This window comes from Aulonocara stuartgranti (assembly GCF_965226115.1).
Source record: "Aulonocara stuartgranti genome assembly, chromosome: 12".
NCBI lineage: Eukaryota > Metazoa > Chordata > Actinopteri > Cichliformes > Cichlidae > Aulonocara > Aulonocara stuartgranti.
The window spans coordinates 16,769,202-16,790,188 of NC_138948.1; the positions used below are offsets into that span (position 1 = coordinate 16,769,202).

General features: G+C 39.9%; 1 protein-coding gene across 4 annotated transcripts in view; it reads right to left on the reverse strand.

The window, feature by feature from the left end:
• frmd3 (FERM domain containing 3) overlaps positions 1-20,987 on the reverse strand; it is a 64,220-nt gene that overhangs the window by 11,467 nt on the left and 31,766 nt on the right. For 2 of the 4 annotated variants that reach the window (XM_082553613.1, XM_082553612.1), the window contains exons 6-13: positions 18,060-18,183; positions 15,587-15,674; positions 13,591-13,679; positions 12,093-12,156; positions 7,543-7,631; positions 5,909-5,983; positions 3,534-3,602; positions 3,252-3,376 (exon numbers count right to left, since the gene is read on the reverse strand). In XM_082553613.1, the coding sequence (XP_082409739.1) occupies positions 3,252-3,376; positions 3,534-3,602; positions 5,909-5,983; positions 7,543-7,631; positions 12,093-12,156; positions 13,591-13,679; positions 15,587-15,674; positions 18,060-18,183 (723 nt within the window). Of the gene's footprint in view, positions 1-3,251; positions 3,377-3,533; positions 3,603-5,908; positions 5,984-7,542; positions 7,632-12,083; positions 12,157-13,590; positions 13,680-15,586; positions 15,675-18,059; positions 18,184-20,987 lie in introns of all 4 variants that reach the window. The other 2 variants (XM_082553611.1, XM_082553610.1) reach the window with 1 other exon arrangement.

Here is a 20,987-nt window from a genome sequence, read left to right on the forward strand (position 1 = left end):
TGGAATACTTCAAGAGCTCCAACCTCTCTCTGCTTCATCCCTTCTTCCCGCAGCCTCTCTGGTGTCATGTCGAGTTCGAGTCCCCCTATTTTGCTCCCGTAATTCTGGGTGTTGTCGACACCGGGACCGTCGCCCAGTTCCAAACTACCCTGCACGAGGCTGCCTCCAACATCACTGCTGTTTCTGTGCCCTAGAAGCTCCATCATTCAGTTTGATGACAAAAGCCGGACCAGCTGTCTGCACAAAGACCCTGACTGACTGGGCTGCCAGCTGAGCTCCAACACACGCACGCCTATACACAAACACTTATAGAGATGGTGAGAGACACACCAATGCACCAGAGACATTCTCTCTCTCTCTCTCTCGCTTATGCACAGACATGGTGGGCCCTCCTGTGAATGTCAGCGATGGTAACAAAGAGTGGAGGGGGCATTAGAGGAGGATCAGGCCCAAAGCTGCAATTTCTAAATATAACCAGGTGGTCCTGGTGGCAAAGGGGCAGCTAATCTAACTGATTACAGGGGGACAGGCCTGACTCAGGACGGGATGGGGGATCATTTTCTTTTCCTCTCTGCAACCCTGTCTTTATCTGAGTCTTTCCACCAATAAAATAAACCTAATTCCAATTCTACAGCAAACTGGGTACAATCCAACTTTATTCACTACAATACTCGCCTCGCTGTGAGACTGAAAATGAAAGATTTTGTTGGATCACATGCTGCATTAACTGCTGCAAAAACATGGATTGTGAGGCGGAAATATGAAGCCTGATGGCTATAAAACATCCATTAATGATGTTCCTAGAGAAAACATAGCCAGAGTGTATGCGTTTGGATTGTGGTAGATAAGTAGGGAGCAAACTGTACAAACAGAACAAGGTCAGCTATGACCTTGGGTCAGCTTCCTGTTTCCCCTGTAAAGGCTGAGATTAGTGCTCTGAATATAGACTGTGACCCTAAACCATCTTGAGGACACTTTATCTTAAAGTCCTTGCGTCAGCCACCTTAGCAGAATCAGCTCATGAAACAGTGATGTGTCGTCCAATCACATCGGTTGGGTGAAAACATGCAACGTAATTAAACTCTCAAATCACATAACTCTCATCTGACTCCCATGGAAGCTTGTTTTCTTTCTCCTTTTTTTTTCCTGCCATCGATTAGTCACATTTCAGGTTATTATCTAAAAAATTTTACTTATTAACTCCTTAATGCCAGGTGCAAGACAGAGCATATTTCCTATACTGGCTTCCTGTCACATGTTTTCTTTGTATTATTGTAGAGTCTTGACTTTCAACATAAAGCACCATGAGGCAATTGTTGTTGTGATTTGGTGCTTTTGAAATAAAATTTAATGGAATTGAATTGAATTAATTTTGATGAGTTTTTTATAGCTCCACAACATTAGCACAAAAAACCTAAATAAATGGCAAAACAAATATTTAAAGCAATAAATTCAAAAAAAAAAAAAAAAAAGCCAGATGCAGCAAATATGATACCATCGAAAACTCACATGCAAATGGTGAAGTTGAAATTTGAATGTAATTCATTTTCAATAATAAATTGACATTTAAACTTAGCTCTACTCAGCATCTTTTTTTTGTCAGTGAGGAAAAAAAGCTTCTATAAACTCCCATATGCAATGTTGGAAACTTGTGGGAGGAGGACTATAGCACGGGCTCATGTGCGTACCTGCTTCGCATTAAGACGCCTGTGTTAAGAAGTGCTCTCTCAAATTCTCTTTCTACATTTTTCATGCATATTGTGAGTCTGACAATACATGAATATTTAAAAATCTTAATTTGAACAATCTATGTCTTCATCTCTTTTTAAAATGTCTTTTTTCTTGTAAACTCTTCAGTTTATTATATTTACTGTTAAACCTCTAATGTTTTAAAATAATTTACAACTATATCACTTAATATCTTATTACCAGAGGGAAAGGCAGGAACTGCAGAAGAAAACAAGGCATTTTCAAATTTAATCTTATGTTATTTACTCAGCCTGTATCCTGTACAAGGCCCTTTATTTGGCCTACTGTCCCGCCCAAACCAGCTGAGACAGCCGAGATGGTTTCTACTGCAGGTCTTTGACCCCGAGCCAAGAAAGAATTGATTTTCCTGTAAATGGGATGAAGGGAGATGAGTGAAAAACAGAGACAAGCAACAAAGAAGAATAGAGGTGGATAAAACGACGGAGTGACCTTAAAATCTGTCAAAAAAAGGCATGAGAGAAAGCGATGAAGTCTATAAATAATTTGTAGACAGTGATGGTGCAACAGCATGACTGCACTGTACATGTTTGAGAACCTAACGAATGTGGTTCAGGTGGATTAAAGGTGAGGACAGGAGAGGTGAAAAATACTGACTGAAGGAGAGGAGAAGCTCTGAGGCGATGGAAGAGACGTGCCTGGCTGGATGGATATAATTTTAACTGAGGGTAAAATGAGCATCAAATCGTTCTTCATCCACAACAGTGTTTTGACCAAGAGTTTTAATCCTCTAATCAACAGCAGCTAAGTGAAGACAGGACTCAGGCACTATCCGTGGTTTGAAAACATGAAAACAGGTTATTGTAATGTGTGAAGTACACAAAGAAAATGCTGTGAGAAATGAGATTGAGATCAAAGGAGATTTTCAAAAACTTGAACTCTGACCTTTGACCTTTAGGTCAAGGTCACCGCGATTCAAACTCATCCTAGATATTTAGCCGATGCACCTATTTTATCCATTTGAAAATCCTAGGTCACTTTCTTCTCGAGTTATCGCATTCATAAGATTTTAAGAAAACTTGACCTCTGACCTTGAGGTGGAGGTTACTAAGATTATTTGTAGATGCATCTATGGTATCAGTTTTCATTTAAAAACTTCTGTGTATGCGCAGCCTGCCCGGCAGGGTGACATCTACACCCCATCAGCCTTTTATGTCTGAGTAGGAAAAATGGAATCTTAGTCTGCAAAAACACACAAAGGTGCAGACACATGGAAAAACTGACAGTCAGAATTATAGTGGGATCCTTAGGGGGGATCATGAGAGGGTATTTTTAGTATGTCGCAATTGGTCACCAGGGAGACAGGATTGATGGCGAGATGGGAGCATCAGCTGCTCAATTAAAGCTCTCTCTCTCTGAGTTTTGTGTATGGATTTCTTCCTACACAAGGAAGATCCCATGTGACTTCACAAATGTCTCTTAGAGGGGCATGAGTGCATGTCTGTTGTGTGTATTTGGGTCTGTAGTAAGCAGTATTCTCCTACCACTGTCTACGGCCGTCTCTTCGTATTCGTTGGTGGAGGGCAGTGCAGGTACCAAAGGTTCCATGTTCATGATGAGATTTTTATGGCTCAGAGAGTTAAAACTTCGACTCTGACCAAACTGAGCTCTGAAAAACATGAACGTCATACATTTTTTAACACCCTTACATAACACCACCATGTGCACTCTGGTATTCATATCTGCAGAACAATAGATGAAATTGTCCTTATTTTATGTTTTATATGAAATAGTGTGACTTCAGGTAATTTCTCAGATGTCCTTACCTGCGCACTTCTGGTGGCTCTCTCTGAATTTTGGAGCTGGCTTCTATCACTTCCTTGGCTACTCTGCCACTAACACAGAAAAACACATAAGTTAAAGGTTGGTTTGTGTTTATAAAAATACTGTAATTGAAAATAAAATGTTACGATGGCAGGTCATTAGTCTCCCTATAGGCAGGTCTGTAAAAAATGTACTCCTTTTCATTTACATGCATATTTGTAGAACTATACAAACCTCCCGAGGCCCTTTGTGACAGTAATATGAATAAGTTCACTCTATGCTATCATCTGAAAAAATAAGCAGTAGCTTGTAGAACCACCTTTTGCAACAATAATATGAAGTAATAATTTTCTATATGTCTGTTCTATAAGTCTCTCACATCACAGGTATTTGTTTATGCGCAGCTCTCTTAAGGTCCCATCACAGCATTGCAGTCGGTTTGAGGTCCAGACTTTGACTGGACCATTGCAACGCCTCGAATCATTCCTTTTTCAAACAGTCTGTTGCAGTTGCTTGGGATCATTGTCATATTGATCCAAGTTGTTTGATAGACAGCCTCACATTTGAATCTAGAAATCTTTAGTGTGCAAAGGAGTTTATGGTCGGCTCAACGGCTGCAAATGTAGAGGTCCTGTGGCTACAAATTAAGCCCATATCATCAACCCTACCCATATGGAAAAGAAATAGTAAAAACTTATAAAACACTTGCATAAGATGTGGCCTACTTCATATAGTGAATCATATAAGGCTTATATGATTTACTCATGAAAGTGGCCACTTTCTCATTACTTTCATATATTGTTTTATTAAGTATCCAAAACATACAAGTTTCATTTCTAGAATTTTTCAAGGGATCTTATATCTGTTTTCACTCTTGTATGCTTTTCATACAAGTTTCACACAAGACAGATACAAACTTTATAAGATTTATATATATCGTTTCCATATGAGTATACTACCATGCATCACAGTTTGTGCTGGAATTCGGTCCACTTTGACTTTGACTGTCCAAAGCACATTGTTCCAAAAGTCTTATTTTTTGGACAGATATAATTTTGAACACCTAAGCTGTGCTGCCTTGTTGTTAGAAAGAAGAGACTTTCTCCTAAGAATCCACCTAGCCACACTTGTTCAGTTGTTATCTAAATGTACTGTTGCGAACTTTAGCATTTAACATGCTAACTGAGTTCTATAGAGTCTGAGTTTCTCTGAGCACTGCACGACCTGACCTTGGGGTGAATTTTCTGGGATGTCCCCTCCTGAGAATGTCTCGAATGAGTTTTACTTGAAGTAATCATTCAGTTAATGAAGTGCATTTGAATAGCAGCACTTGGCTGCTACTTATACTCTTAATTTCTATTAATGCAGCAAGGGTCTTTGCAGTTTTTCATATGAATGCAGAGTTTCCCATGAGCATTTTTTGTTTTTTAATGTGCTACTATAATTTCACGGACAGTATGTCTGAGTTACACCGATTGCTTCATGTCATAAAAGAAAAGGAGAAAATCAGATTTGATGCCACTCGGCTTACATTCAGTGTTGTTCCTGTTGAGCAGACAGTTTCCTGCCATCAGTCGGCAGCTTCATTAGTCAGACTGTAACTGCACTGTTTAAAGCCAGCAGGCTTCTTCATCTTACCCATTAATCTATTGTTGTTTAGACTGATGTTTAAGTCATAAATTAGGGGGTGATATAAAACATACGCACTTCATATCTCAAGCGACAGTGGCATCAGCACTGGTGGAAATACTGGAATCAGCTGGATCAACACACATTATGTGAAGACCCGATCTGCTCGGCTTTGCATAAACTGCCTTCATTTATGGGATACAAATCTCAGTCCTGTTTTGCACAAATGACCAATTCCCATTTTTCAGAACAAATTCCACCATATGCTATTACTCATCGCTGAGCCCTTAAGCCAAAATGCTTCAGCAAGCTGATGAAATGGGGCAGGCTGAAGTGTAAGCCTGGTAAAGAGCTTTGTCTGAGAGGAGAATCAGGGCTCACTTAGCTTCAATAACAGAGTATATAGAAGCTTTCCGGTGATATTAGAGTCAGTAAATCATAGAAACCAGGATGTAGGTGCTGATGTGCAATGACGAGAACTCCCATCTTGGTTATTTGGTGTCTTGATGATCTAATTTTCCATCCATTTTTGTCACTTTGGCAACAAATGCATGGGGTAAGATGATGCTGCTGTTAGTAAAGAGTAAGGTGACAATGTGCAGGACCGAAACACTCTGTACACTTTTACACAAAATTAACTCTTTACATTTCAGTGCTTGAAATGTACCATACCCCCCTCATCTCTGTTGTTCCCAATTCTCTTTGCACATATTCCTTATGATTTCTTTAATCATATAATACACCTCACCTGTATCTGAACCTGCTGCCTTTGAAGAAGATATTACTGCTGGAAACTGTTTTTATCTGACTTGACTTTGCACACCTGTCAGACAAAGAAAGGAAGAAACAAAAAGAGACACATTACGTGTACAGCAGCCTTGCACACTGAACCCTGACTAACACATGTCGTAGCAGAATAACAGATTTTTAAAGGCTCAAACTCTCATCACAATAATTTTTTTTCTCGCAGAACACAGAGTAGCCTCTCAACAAGCTTACAGCACGGTGTGTCTTTTTAAAAGCTCATGGCTGGAGGTCAAACCTTCATGTTTCATTCTATATAATTTATCATGTGAAACCAGACTCCAGTGCAGCAGAGAAGGAGCTAGAGCACAGACACACACATGTCTGCTCTCCTTCGTGCACGAGACACCATATGCTGGAAAAGCTCTGCTTGGCTGCCGTTCACAAACTCAATTCACTCTGATTTGATTTAGCGGCTCTGATGCTTGTCTGACATCCGAGCTGACATCCACTCCATCTCAGTCCGCCTTTTAGAGACACATGAGCTGCTGTCATTAGGAAGTCAGTATTCAGGGTTGTATGGGGCAAGGGCTATTTTACAAATTCATAACGATGTCTTCCTTTTGTAAGATTGTCTGCATGTATGGTGCCTCTTGATAAAATAAAGCAAGGCAGAGAGAAAAGCATGTGAAAAGTGAAGAATGCCTGCAGTTAAGAGAGAGCGGGAGACCTTCAGATTGACTGACAGTGTGGAGGAGGAAGGCCACCGTAGAGAAATCCGTCACAAAGCAGCCTCCAGTTCTTGCGTCAAACCTTTGGAAAATCTCATCTCCTCCAGCCTGACCTCTCTCCATCAAATGAGACCAGCTGTTCAGAGCCGCTGAGCCTTCTTATCCCCCTCCACGCCCACACGCACTTTGCTGTTTGGTGCCTCTTCCTTTTCTTTTCACACGGCTCATCTTCTCAGACATGAGCAAAAGATCCAACTGCTAATATCAAGCTCAGGAACAACCTTAAATGAAGAATAGCCATCTTGGTTGAGGAATGATGAATAAGTGTGAAGCTGATAGGAAAAGATGAACGGTTCAGGATCTCTTGAAGATCCTGGGTTGTTATTTTGTGCAAATTTTACATTGCAGATGTGACATCCTCTTGTGTTTTTCCATCTCGGTTGTTTTATATTCATCAGTCTGCTCTCCTCATATTCTCACTGAACTGGGATTGACAAAAAGGAGCAGATCTGTTGTGCTTGCCCACTATATTTGATTCTCGATTACATTAATGAACATAGATGTTAGCATCTTGTCTTGTCATGAACCTTGTTTCCCTTCCCTCCGTGCCAGTGGGGTCAATAGTCTTTGCAGATGAGATCAATGGCCTTGGAGCAATCAGCTGCTCCCCAGTGAAGGACGACGACATGTCCTTGCAGTACTGGGAGTAAATTAAGGAGATAATGTGCTAAAATTAAGTCGGTTTTGAAGTGAAGCAAAATCTTGGCTCGATATAAGAGCTCAAAACGTTCCTACTGGATTCGGGGTTTTGGTGTAAGCTGATCCTGCACAGTCTCAGCAGTTACAGGAAGAACTCAATAAAAATAAAAATGAATTTGTGTGCGTGTTTGTGTGTGTGCAGACGTACTTGTAAAAGGCCTGGTTCTCCACCCCGCACTTCCATAAGTGCTTACACGCTGCAGGGGTCGAGGTGTGAAATGTCAACACCAGCTTCTTCTACACAGAAAAGGACAAAGACAGAAAGAGTGACAGTGAGGATGAGAAATGAGCTTACTGGAAAAGAAAAAACTGTGAATAAGGACAAGAAAAGAGCTGAACGTAATGTGAGGGAGCTGTGCAAAATGCTGACCCACAGACCCTAAGCTGTAAGCTTGGCAAGATAAAGTCATTCGGTCACAGTGCTCAGCATTAAAAGGCAGAACATGGGTTTTTATGGACTAAGAGGAGAGATTTATTCCCGGAAACATCTAGTCTCTGGCTCTGCAAGTCTGGGAACGTGGGACGCCAGATCAATACTGTTCAGCAAAGAGGATAGAGGCAGAGACGAAGCAATGAAATCAATAACATGAGAATGAGATACTGTAACAGAATATGATATTATACCGCTATAAGTGTCTGTTAAAATAAAAAACACTTCACTGTTAAGTTGACAGCAGTGAAAGGGTCCAGTCTGTGCCCACTTCATCAGCTATATTGCGCAGCCCCCAAACTGTCACATATCAGTTATATTAGGTATGTAGGTGTGATTTACACACATGTGCTTCAGTTGCCATGTGTGTGTTCACAGGTGTGTGAAGGCGCCAGGACTGCGTGTTAATCTGCCTTTGGTCCCACTTTGGCTGACGTGCAAAAGCGTTGACTTGGATTTTTTTTGGGGAAAAAAAAAGAGTTAATTGAAAAAAATCATCCACTGAGGGGAAGAGACCGAAATTGTACATTCTAAAACGTAAAAATCAACTCAGATGTCAGAAATGTATTTAACTACAATAAAGATGATGCTATTTACTCTGTGTGCCTACAGTAAAGGACCAATTAGGTTTATTAAAAGATCACGATCGTGGTTCAAATACAGCCTTTTACAGCTGCAACCACTTCTCTGCAACATGCTTTTCAGACATGCATGAACGCACAGCAGGGCGGCGTCCTACATCAGCAGAACCTATGCGGTCGTTGCTGTGCGTTCACCGGTGCGTTGTGACACCTGATCGAGTGGCAGATGGGTTGTTCAAAAACACGCTTGTTTGGGGAAAAAAGGTTTTTCTAGAACTGCTCATCCAAACAAATTGAATCAAATGGGATTTGATGTACAGTAGTTGAGCTAACCTTGAAAACTGAAGTAAGTCTTTTTTGTTCTTTACATATCACAGCTGATTATGAAACTGAGGTCCATGCACAGGGTAAGCCATGCTTGTGTGTTAGGAGTTAACTGTTGAGTCAGCCAAAAAGAAGCTGACCAAGAATTTGTGACTTTGATCTCATAAAAGTGTTTCATCTATATAACCTGCAATCAGCTCAAAGTGGGACAGGTAGGTTTGGGTAATCAGAGGAGAGGGAAGAGTGAGGAGTGACCTGCCACATGGTGGAAAATTCAGGAAACAAGCATCAACACACAAATCCTCACATAAATAAAGTACACACACACCCACACAATCAAAAGGATGAAACGGTTATGAAAAAATTGAATGAGATGAATGAGGCATGGATAGAGTTATAGATTAAGCAGCGAAACATTGCATGTTAATCTATAGTTCACTGGAAGTCAGAGGGTGAATTTGATTACATGGTGAACAAGACGGGGACGGAAGCCACAGAAGAACTGCGATCATATGAAATGAGAGCAGAGAGAACTTTTATATAACACACCAGACAAACAACACTTAATGACAATATCATGAAAAAAGAAATAAAACATGGATAAAAGGTTCCTCCAATCATAAAGTGAGGCGAGGGCAGGGCTGCGGGTAAAGGTGTCAAATTGAGGACTTAAATACAACAACGATTTGCGCTACTGTTTTTAAGATAAGATAAGATAAGATTGTTTTTACTTGTATTTACTCACCAGAGATGACTATGTTTACACACAGAGAGAAGAGACAGAAACACAGAGATAATAGTGCATCTTCAGCCTTTCACGAGGAGCCGAACAGACAGACAAGGCAGACAGACTGACAAGTTAAGCAGCGATGAAAGAGCGGAACTGAGCTTCTGTAATGAAGACAACAGCTTTGACACTCATCGATTGGCTGATTGGTAGATTTAAGAGCAAAATGGCTTTAGCTGCAAGGATTTGCAGGTGTTTTTGAGCTGCTTCAGGCAGACTGAAGGTAAAGAGCACATCGGTTGTAAATCCTGAAAAAATAAAGTATGCAGATAGACGAGGCACTGAAACTGCTGCTCAGAATCTACCACAGCTCTGTTGGTTGATAAACATCAAGCAACCAGATGAAGCATGTGTCCCAAATGCAAGACATCCACTGTTTGAAAGTTAGTACTTGCTTTCTGTTTCAGTTTGGAGACACCATGTCATACAGTGGGGCAAAAAAGTATTTAGTCAGCCACCGATTGTGCAAGTTCCCCCACCTAAAATGATGACAGAGGTCAGTAATTTGCACCAGAGGTACACTTCAACTGTGAGAGACAGAATGTGAAAAAAAAAATCCATGAATCCACATGGTAGGATTTGTAAAGAATTTATTTGTAAATCAGGGTGGAAAATAAGTATTTGGTCAATAACAAAAATACAACTCAATACTTTGTAACATAACCTTTGTTGGCAATAACAGAGGTCAAACGTTTCCTATAGGTCTTTACCAGGTTTGCACACACAGTAGCTGGTATTTTGGCCCATTCCTCCATGCAGATCTTCTCGAGAGCAGTGATGTTTTGGGGCTGTCGCCGAGCAACACGGACTTTCAACTCCCGCCACAGATTTTCTATGGGGTTGAGGTCTGGAGACTGGCTAGGCCACTCCAGGACTTTCAAATGCTTCTTACGGAGCCGCTCCTTTGTTGCCCGGGCGATGTGTTTTGGATCATTGTCATGTTGGAAGACCCAGCCTCGTTTCATCTTCAAAGTTCTCACTGATGGAAGGAGGTTTTGGCTCAAAATCTCACGATACATGGCCCCATTCATTCTGTCCTTAACACGGATCAGTCGTCCTGTCCCCTTGGCAGAAAAACAGCCCCATAGCATGATGTTTCCACCCCCATGCTTCACAGTAGGTATAGTGTTCTTGGGATGCAACTCAGTATTCTTCTTCCTCCAAACACGACGAGTTGAGTTTATACCAAAAAGTTCTACTTTGGTTTCATCTGACCACATGACATTCTCCCAATCCTCTGCTGTATCATCCATGTGCTCTCTGGCAAACTTCAGACGGGCCTGGACATGCACTGGCTTCAGCAGCGGAACACGTCTGGCACTGCGGGATTTGATTCCCTGCCGTTGTAGTGTGTTACTGATGGTGACCTTTGTTACTTTGGTCCCAGCTCTCTGCAGGTCATTCACCAGGTCCCCCCGTGTGGTTCTGGGATCTTTGCTCACCGTTCTCATGATCATTTTGACCCCACGGGATGAGATCTTGCGTGGAGCCCCAGATCCAGGGAGATTATCAGTGGTCTTGTATGTCTTCCATTTTCTGATGATTGCTCCCACAGTTGATTTTTTCACACCAAGCTGCTTGCCTATTGTAGATTCACTCTTCCCAGTCTGGTGCAGGTCTACAATACTTTTCCTGGTGTCCTTCGAAAGCTCTTTGGTCTTGGCCATGGCGGAGTTTGGAGTCTGACTGTTTGAGGCTGTGGACAGGTGTCTTTTATACAGATGATGAGTTCAAACAGGTGCCATTCATACAGGTAACGAGTGGGGGACAGAAAAGCTTCTTACAGAAGACGTTACAGGTCTGTGAGAGCCAGAGATTTTCCTTGTTTGAGGTGACCAAATACTTATTTTCCACCCTGATTTACGAATAAATTCTTTACAAATCCTACCATGTGGATTCATGGATTTTTTTTTCACATTCTGTCTCTCACAGTTGAAGTGTACCTCTGGTGCAAATTACTGACCTCTGTCATCATTTTAAGTGGGGGAACTTGCACAATCGGTGGCTGACTAAATACTTTTTTGCCCCACTGTATATTGTAGTTTATCTTTGTTAGGGATGCGGTGCAGTGAAGGAGTCTAATATTTGGGCCACAGTCAGCACATAATGTGAATTAGGAGGTTGTAACACACCCACCATCCTGTTACAGTGAATCCTGCCTGTTAAGGAGATCTGAAACAGCGACACACATATACAGTGTGTGTGATGGTGGACAGGATAACAAACAGTACAGTCACTTAGCACATTTATCTGACAAAACCATTACACAGATGAGGATAGGGGGAAAGGGGAGGGAGAAGGAGGAAAGAAGGAGGAAAGAGAATGAAGGACGTCCGTTTTGCTCAGGGTTGGCAAACAGTCACTAACACACAACTGATCTCAAATTCTGCAGTCTGACTGTGCAACATTTGCCTTTGTAATAAGTAATGAACACATGTTAGAAGTTTATATCTAACAAGTCAGCAGGATGTTGATTACTTTGGTGCAAAAATGCACAATTCATCACCAGGACATGGAGGAAACTGCACATCTCACTTGAGTCATCATTTTTAACCTTTTAGAGACACCTCGCTCACCTCTTTCTGAATGCCAATGACGTAAAAGGTTTTTCCTTCAAACTTCAGCTTGCTAACGTCAGCCCTGCAAACAAACACAGAGTTAAGACTTTGAAATATCTGCAGATGAGAGTTAAATATAGGCTAAATGCTAAACTTAAAGCTTTAAGTACATTTAAAGTTCTGCTGTCATTGATTGTGTCATTGTAAAGATGTCTTCACAAGAAGCCACCCAAGCAACACAAGTTCCAGTTGCTGATGTCATAGAGAAAAAATGCCAGTTAAAAGAAATATTGGGTTAAAAGAAACTTTGATTAAAGGAGCAAATGTATATTTGTACTATGGTTGGCCTATAACTGTTAACCAGGTACAAGTAGAGCAACTTAGAATAGTACCTTTAGGTAGGCAACCTCCTTAAGACCAACAAACAGCATCACAGTCTGAAGTGATTACACTCACTCTCAGAAAGTTTGGTAGGATTTGCAAATAACTGCAGCCGAACAGATTGGCAACACATTGCAATCAATCTGCGTAAGTCTGCGCTGATGAGCAGAACTTGCTTACAACAACAGAGGACTTGACTCAGCTGGTTGTCAGCTGGTTGTATTCTTTTTATATTTCTATATAAAACTAAGGTTGCTAAGCGCCTACGTCATTTTGCCATTAAATCGCCATCTATCGCCATTTATCACAGTTATTCGCTGTAGTATCACAAACAGATTGCAGGTAATTGCCAACGTGATGCCATTCATTGGCAAAAGATAGCAGAGTTCCTATAAAGCTGCAACTATTTTAAACGCGATGACTTTGCAAATTAAAGTGCAAAGTTCATTGCACTGCCATTTGTTGGGCTGCGTTCATATTCTTTTTTAAAAAATTTTTACACACATAGCTCATTTCAAAAAATATTGTGTGTTTTTATCAGTTTAATTACCAATGGTGCATAGTTTAAAATAACACTATCAATTCTTATTACTTTTGATAGATAAACTACATTTTTCTCCTTATTCTTATGAACTTTTGTTTAAAACTATGAATATGGAGGTACTACAACTGCTGCTTAAGGAAAGCATGGCTATAGGAAAGTGTATTTTAACACTCTGTAGCAAGATAATCTTATAGATGTCATGTTTAAATAAACAAACGGTTCTGCCTGCAAGGAAAAGTTAGAGATGATTATTTTAATTTGCTTCTAATAAAAATTATAAGTTTAGCAATACTTCAGCGATAAAGCATAAATATAGAGTTTTCTGCAGTTAGCTTTGTTAGTGATTAGACATTTAATATTTATGTTTAATGATTGACAATTGTGGCTACACATTGTAGTGGTTTGCTTTTTTCCCAGCATACAAAAGACTCCCAGTTCGAGACTGGAGACGGTAATCCGTTAAATGCTGTGAAGGGAAGGGCGTCTGGTGTAAGAATCTAACAAATCAAATATGTGGAGCCTTCTGCTGTGCTGACAACCTGTGATTAAGGGAGCAGCCAAAAGAAGCTTTTTACAGGTTGATGTTTTTACCATTTGAGGAGGTGAATCCTCTTGTTTCCCTGGAAGACCACAAAACCTGTGGCTGTGAACCCAAGAAAGGCAGTAGAGCCTGTAAAGTCCTGAAAAAAACACATATCACAGCATGTAAGGCAAGTGGACTATCTATGACCTCATTGGTTGATGCACAAAATCCCATGTTTGTCATTAAACTTTTTAATTAATCAAGAACAAGGCAGTTAAAATACCGACTGATGGACTAAATCTGATGTAGTGAGGAAAAATCAAAATAATAACTTCCACATCATTAATCATCAGTAAATCTCTAAATTTGTATTCATCTTTATATATCTGTGTAAATCCCTCCCTTTCCCCTGTGTGCTTCCCACATCTTAGTGCTTACTTACTTTATCTCCATAGATCTGCATGTGCATGATAGTACAGTACTCGCAGTAACAGCTATTTCCAGCAAACTAATTTAAAAAAAGCCTGCCAGACAAGAGTGGAACAGATAAAGGGGATCCTTCCCACTAGACAGAATTTAAATATCTTGTTAATCTGCTTTGTATCCTTTGATTTGTCTGTTCACAAGAGGATGTCCCTATTTCACACTTCAGCTTGGCAGAAGATGAACAGAAAGGATGAGAGCGAGCCATGAGCAAGTTGTAAAATATTGTTTTTCTTTATCAGATGCAGTCTGTTCAATCTATTGGGATAGCACAAGAAACAAAGAAACAAGTAACAGGAGAATGAAGCAGAATAGCAAGTGTAACATATCTGATAGTACAGTTTAGTTTTAGCAATTTAAAGCTGAAAGACAAATCAATGACACTGACTAACCATGGTGGTCTCTGATCAGTCAGTGAAGTCACTGTGTCCTCAGAACAGTGGCTTCTTTATGGACCTAGTTTATTTAGTTTTCAAGGAGGGAACATTAACTAGCTGGCTTGGATGTGATAGCGTAAATTGCACATAAGCTCTTGGCCTTAAATTATTTCCTAATCTGCTTGGAGCAAGTATGTGAGGCCAGGTAGACAGGTGCTATAATGCGACACGCCACTGGATGGAGCTGTTTCTTTTTTGAGCAATAGAGACGTTTACGGAATTGCTAGCTTGCGTCGGTGCAACACGTGTGTGCAACGGTGTTTTCGTGTAGTAGTAGTAGCAGTGGGTTACCAGTGTGGAGAGCTATTAATTGGTGACAGCTGTCGGCAAAATATTATTTTCTTGCAAAACCTCCATATTTTCATCTGGACACTTACTTAATCTGTGTCCTGGGCTGGTTAATTTTGCCAGCTGCACAGCTGGTGTGATTGTCCATAAAATACAGTATGTACCATCTGTCTATAAGGTCACAACAAATTGCACAGGCCCAACCATAGACTGTGTGCAAAAGAGATGAATGTAGCTTTTGCATCTGAAAAGTTCATCCAATGCATAATTGCCTTAAAACGTGCATAGTTTTTAATGGCCAGCAGGGGGCGCCTCATGTTGGTGCAAAAACACTTCTGGGTGTATACAAGTCTTTGGGAAAACAGCCCTTGGCTCTCTTGCTCTGTCAGCTCAGCAAACCCTTTTCTCGTGACTTTATGAGCTCAACCCTTAGTTTAAGCTTGTACTTAATAAAATATTACTTTCTTTTCTAAAAACTTATGGTCATTATTAAAATGGGAAAACTATACTCACTGGCTGTTGAGCTGTACATCTGAAATTATTAGTCAATGAATGTGTGGTTTCACAGTCATATCCAGCACTAGCTTTTTAGATGGCAAAAATACTCACCTCAAAGCTTTAGAACGGGAGCTCACTAATCAACATATGACACGGTGGCTACATCCATCTTTTATATACAGTCTATGGAACACGCAACACCCTATGATGACGAAATCACACGAACACAAGTGGATACGCACATGCTTGTGTGCATGGAAAGTATAACACCCACATGAAGCCATCTGTGTGGAAATCAGTGCGTAACCCATTATGTGTAAAGCTACTGTGTACTGTATATATTCTCCAGTTACGTTACCTTGCATGGGTGAGGGTCGACTCCATATGTTTCAAGACTGTGAGCCCTTTGGAGCATGTTCAGCTCTGCTAGTTCAGCACACTGGCCCCTGATAGAAAATAGAGGAAAGGAGAGACCCAACTTTATACACTGACAGACTGAAGAATATGTTATTAAGGTGTTCCTATGTTGGATTACTTTCAATTGGATTTCACTTAAATGTCGGATACAACCAGATAGAAAATCAATACATGCAATTATCTTATTAGAGTTTTGAGATTTAAAGGTCAATATCTAGGGAGTTTGGTTGTGAACAAATTTGCGTTGACTTTTTATTCTAAGGATTGCTATTTTTTCTCCAGAAAGAACAGCACTAACCCTCCACTGCTAGGCTAGTTTCTTTTACAAGGACAAGGTTGCTTGTCGTACTAAGTCTACAGTATTTAGACAATATCAGTTTAAATAAAAGTATTACAGAATTTTTAACCAATTAAAGTGAGTACACTTATCTCTTATTATTATAAAAGGAAACAGTCATAACAAACCAGGCAAAGGGGTTGTGGGGGGGGGGGGCGGGGCATTAATGCTTTACTTGCTCATTAGTCTAAGTGCTGCAAATTAGGAAAATGAGTGTGGTACACTGGTTCACTTCAAGACTCCAGACATATAAATCAACTTTAAAATTGCACACGCATATATTGGATCTGTCTGTGCAGATAAAGGAAAGCATAAAAACCATTACAGAATGCCTGTGGAAATGTAGCTTGCAGACAGAGTGCTTCCCATTCAAAAATCACCTGAAGTCTCTGTACAGCTCAGTACTGATCAACATGCTGTTAATCCTGTCAGTCGTACCCATCGGGCCAGACAGAGGGCACTTGGCATCATCTGCCTCTGTGCTGTGGGAAATGAAGGATTTGTCTTTGATGTTTTATAATCACTGTTAAGTGTGACGGTCACTGATAGGTTTGTAGCTTGAACCCATCCGCTGGAACGTTGAAGACAATATAATTACACTGCTAAGCAAGACACAAATAGGCAAAGTTCTTCATGTTACTCGTGCACGGGAGAGACCGGACAGAGCGCCGTCCCTTCGCTTGACCCCAGTCGCTCTCGTCCGTCCTCCCGTAACACTGTCCTTTTATTGAGGTAACATGAATATGCATAGGTTCATTAACATACGACGTCTACATACAAACAAAGAGTACCTTGCCTGTGTGTGTGTGTGTGTGTGTGTGTGTGTGTGTGTGTGTGTGTGTGTGTGTGTTGCTGATCAAAGGGTCAAACATCCTTGGTCAGGAAGAGGGTAGACTAGACCCCCCCCGGTGATGAAGTCCAGCAGTTCATCTAAACAGAAAAGCACTTAGACTAGAACAGACGTAGCTACGTTAATCCTACCATAAAACAATTAAAACAAGATGCGACCTCTTCCCGTGCTCCCAGGATGTAGGTGTGCATTCTAGTGTGGAATACACACCAAGCCTCTGTAGCCTGTTAAAGATCACACAACTTATCACTACACAATTGATTATACACCTCTAAGCATCTATGGTTAAATATTTCTAAGCATAAATGACAATCAACAATACAAACTCTAACAGTCACGACATTATTAATCGCTGCAGCAACACACAAACAACCCAGAGTACATAGTCAATCTACTGAGTACATGCTTTTTTAATGACTCTTTACTCAAACTATTCTTTATTGCAGAACCATTTTCCCTTCAGGAAAGGTAATCACATGGTTGAAAAGAGGCGAATAAGGGTTCAAAGATACAGTTGTGGTACCCAGAATGCCTAGCTTTTGTTCATATGCAAAAGAACACAAGACGATCAAATTTATCAGGGATGAGTGATTTTCATCAAAATTTAAATTCTGTAGTAGTAACAAGCAAGGTGTCTAAACGGAGCATGAAATAAATAATTCATGCTCATTCCTCTAAGCTAATGGATGTTTTTATTTACTTTCAAACAAATCTCGACTGAGAATACCTTCTCCAGTGCAATGAAGCTTAAATCTCTGGGTATCACACAATTCTGTGTCTAACCAGAAAGAAAGGCAGCATTTTATTGTCTGCTGTGTAGACAGTTGTCTCAGCAGCCTGTTTTAAAACACAGATCACAGGAGTGAGCATAGCACCTGCCACCAACATCAAACGGTACAACAATAAAAAAAGTACTGGCGGCCGCTAGTGCTATCCCTCAGCCTCCTAGTAGATGCACCTATGGTATAAATGTGCAACTCCTTCATCACCTTGTTATTGTGTTCTCAAGCTCTTCAAAAAAGTAGCTGCGCCAAAGCTCAATTAATTCAAAAATCCTACATTGCCTTATCATTGAGTTATCACATTCACAAACTTGGCTGTACACACTGCCTGTCTGCCTGGCGAGGTGATAACAATACCCCCAAAAAGCCCACAATAGACCAAAAAAGCCTTCTCCAGACAAACAGCAAAACCACGAGACAAAAAATATATATATTAGTCTTTCACCTGAGCTCATTCTTGTGAATTTCCATTATCTTCCTCTCCAGTTTGAGGGATTGTTTAGGGAACAGCTTGAAGTCTCTGATGTAGTCTGATGGGTGCTCCTCTGGGTCATAGTCCCCAAGCTCAGCTATAAAGAGAAAGGGTGATTTCAGTAAAAATATTATCTGAAAATAGGTCAAATACATCAGGAAATGGGTATACATTGTTTGTTAACTTATTGAAAGAACTAATTTAACACACCTTGACTGCATATATAGTATGAAGCTACAATTAGTAGTCATGTTGCTCAGGTTAACATAAAAACTGCATTGTAAAGCAAAATTAAATAAAGAAAGATGTTTTATTTTGCAAATAAGCTTTACTCAACTTGAACGTTGCATATTAAGCAAGCTTATAATTTGTAACTTTAATTTTATAGTACTTATTCCATTTACATGCAACTGCTTCTATATTTATATTGTAGGATTGCAAATGGCTGGGTCAGAACAGTTAGACTGCAAGCTATTATTAGGCATGGTCACATGCCTGTTTTGTATTTGTGTGTAAAGTGTTAGAATAGCTGTGACACCATGAGTGCAGCGGGTGGCTGGACTAACGGCTATGGTAAATGGCCTGTATTTGTATAGCGCTTTACTCAGTCCCTAAGGACCCCAAAGCGCTTTACACTACATTCAGTCATTCACCCATTCACACACTGGTGATGGCAAGCTACATTGTAGCCACAGCTGCCCTGGGGCGCACTGACAGAGGCGAGGCTGCAGGACACTGGCAGCACCGGGCCCTTTGACCACCGGTAGGCAACGGGTGAAGTGTCTTGCCCAAGAACACAATGACCGAGACTGTCCGAACCAGCAACCTTCCGATTACAAGACGAACTGCCAACTCTTGAGCCACGATTGCTCTGGCTACGACCATATTAACAGTTAGGGTTAAAAAACTTCCAGTTTTCCCCCACAGAAAAATAGAAAGCTCATATAGCACCAAGTACAAAATGCCCGCTGTAATATTAAACAGCTTTGTATCATCAGCAAATTTCCTGGTTGCTCAAATTAAGACAAAGGCCCAAAGACAGATCTTTCCCTTATTTATTTTTTTTATTTCCACAGAATAAGATACTTATGAGCAATTGACTCAAATAACAGATCATTGTTGTGCTCATTGAATCCACTAATTTATTTTTTTAATGATATCTTAATTAAGTATCTTTATAAAGGTTTAATCAAAAACTTGCCTGGAGTTTAATTAAACAATAATCCTCAAACTATTCCCCAGCTCTATAATCAACACCCTGACAAAGTAGGACAGAGACCTGTCGTAGTTAATCAGAGCAGCCAATGATACACTGCAGACATGCTCTGTTTTGAGATAAGTGAACCAGTCACACTCTCTTCTCTGGGGATATGAGCCAATCAGAGGGTGTTAGCACAGTTCAAGGATTTGTGTATGAGCCACAAGGGTTCATTTATATGATAAAGCCCAGCTAATTCTTTTCTTAATCCATATTAAAGCAAGTGGCTCTGCGCTGTGATTCAGCATTAAACGGTTACGTTTAATTGACTGTAGAAAAAAATCTCTTCTATTCCTTTTCCCAGTAGTCCACATACATCTACTTTTTTAAAAAAAAAGTAGGATAATGACAGTGTGATGCTGTGAAATGCAGCCGGTTAATGAGGACAAACTTAGTCAAACAGGGGTTAGACTGTGGTTACACAGAGGTTGGATGAAAGTTCAGTTACATTTGATATAATTAGGTAAGATCATTGTTTGGTTCAAATACACAGTTAAGCACATTAAATTAACTGAGTGTTGAATTTTACCCAACACAGTGCAAGAGGATGCTCAAATTTAAAACTATAATTCTGTAACGCTAGATTAACAGACTGCGTAACTATACATAGTAATGACAGTTAGCTGAACTTTTTAAATGCTTGAATAAGACAAGTATTTATAAATCAGCAAAATGTAAATAAAAAAAAAAGCACATGGGTATTTCAGAATAGAAATCTTGAATTAAACAAACTTAAAACATCACTTTGACTTATAAAGTTATTTCAGTAACCTAAAAGAGGTATTTTACTTTTAGTTGGCATCATTTTTAAATTTCCTAAACGTTTGTTCTTTGCAATGAGCTTGTTTATTCAAGTTTAATGAAGAAAATGATAAACCTGCAAACATGTGGACTACAGTTGATATATCTGATTTTACATGTTAAAATTGTGTTTGTCAGTGATTTTCTATAAATGACATTAAAAAGCACTGATGATAAAAACATCAGATAGACAAACTAGCATTAGATAGTGTGGTGTTGGTGGGTAGTTGGATATTTACAATCAATAAACAGTATCTCCTCCACCTCACCCCCACGGATAATGTCAGATGGCCTACTCTCACTGAGGTTTATTCCTGCTAAAAGGGAGTTTTTCCTTCCCACTGTTGCCAAAGCCCTTGCTTATATTGGGTCATATCATCGTTGAGGTTTTCTCTATTTTCTTGGTATTATCTTAGTGTTGTTGTGATTTGGGACTATATTCAAATTTTGATTTAATTTAATTTATTTAATATTTAAATAATATGGATTAAATAAGGAAATAAATGCATTTGCAGGCACAAACAGTGATTTGTTAGTAGTTATTTTACAGCTTGTGCTTTCGGACTTCAGCTGATTACTTTTGATTTGAGGCTACAGACTACAGATTTCATTGTCAAGAGTCAACAGCTCAGGCACCGTAACTCAAATTTGTAATTACAGTTTCTTAACTTAATTTGATGTGTTCATTCTATTCAAATTATGAAGCACTTTGCAAATGTGCATTCTGGAAAAGGCTAGAAAATATTATCCTTATTCTTATTCTTATTACAGCCACAACCCAAGCAGCTCAGTCATTTCAGTAATAGCAGCCCTTATAATTTACAAATTAAATTGTGTAAATG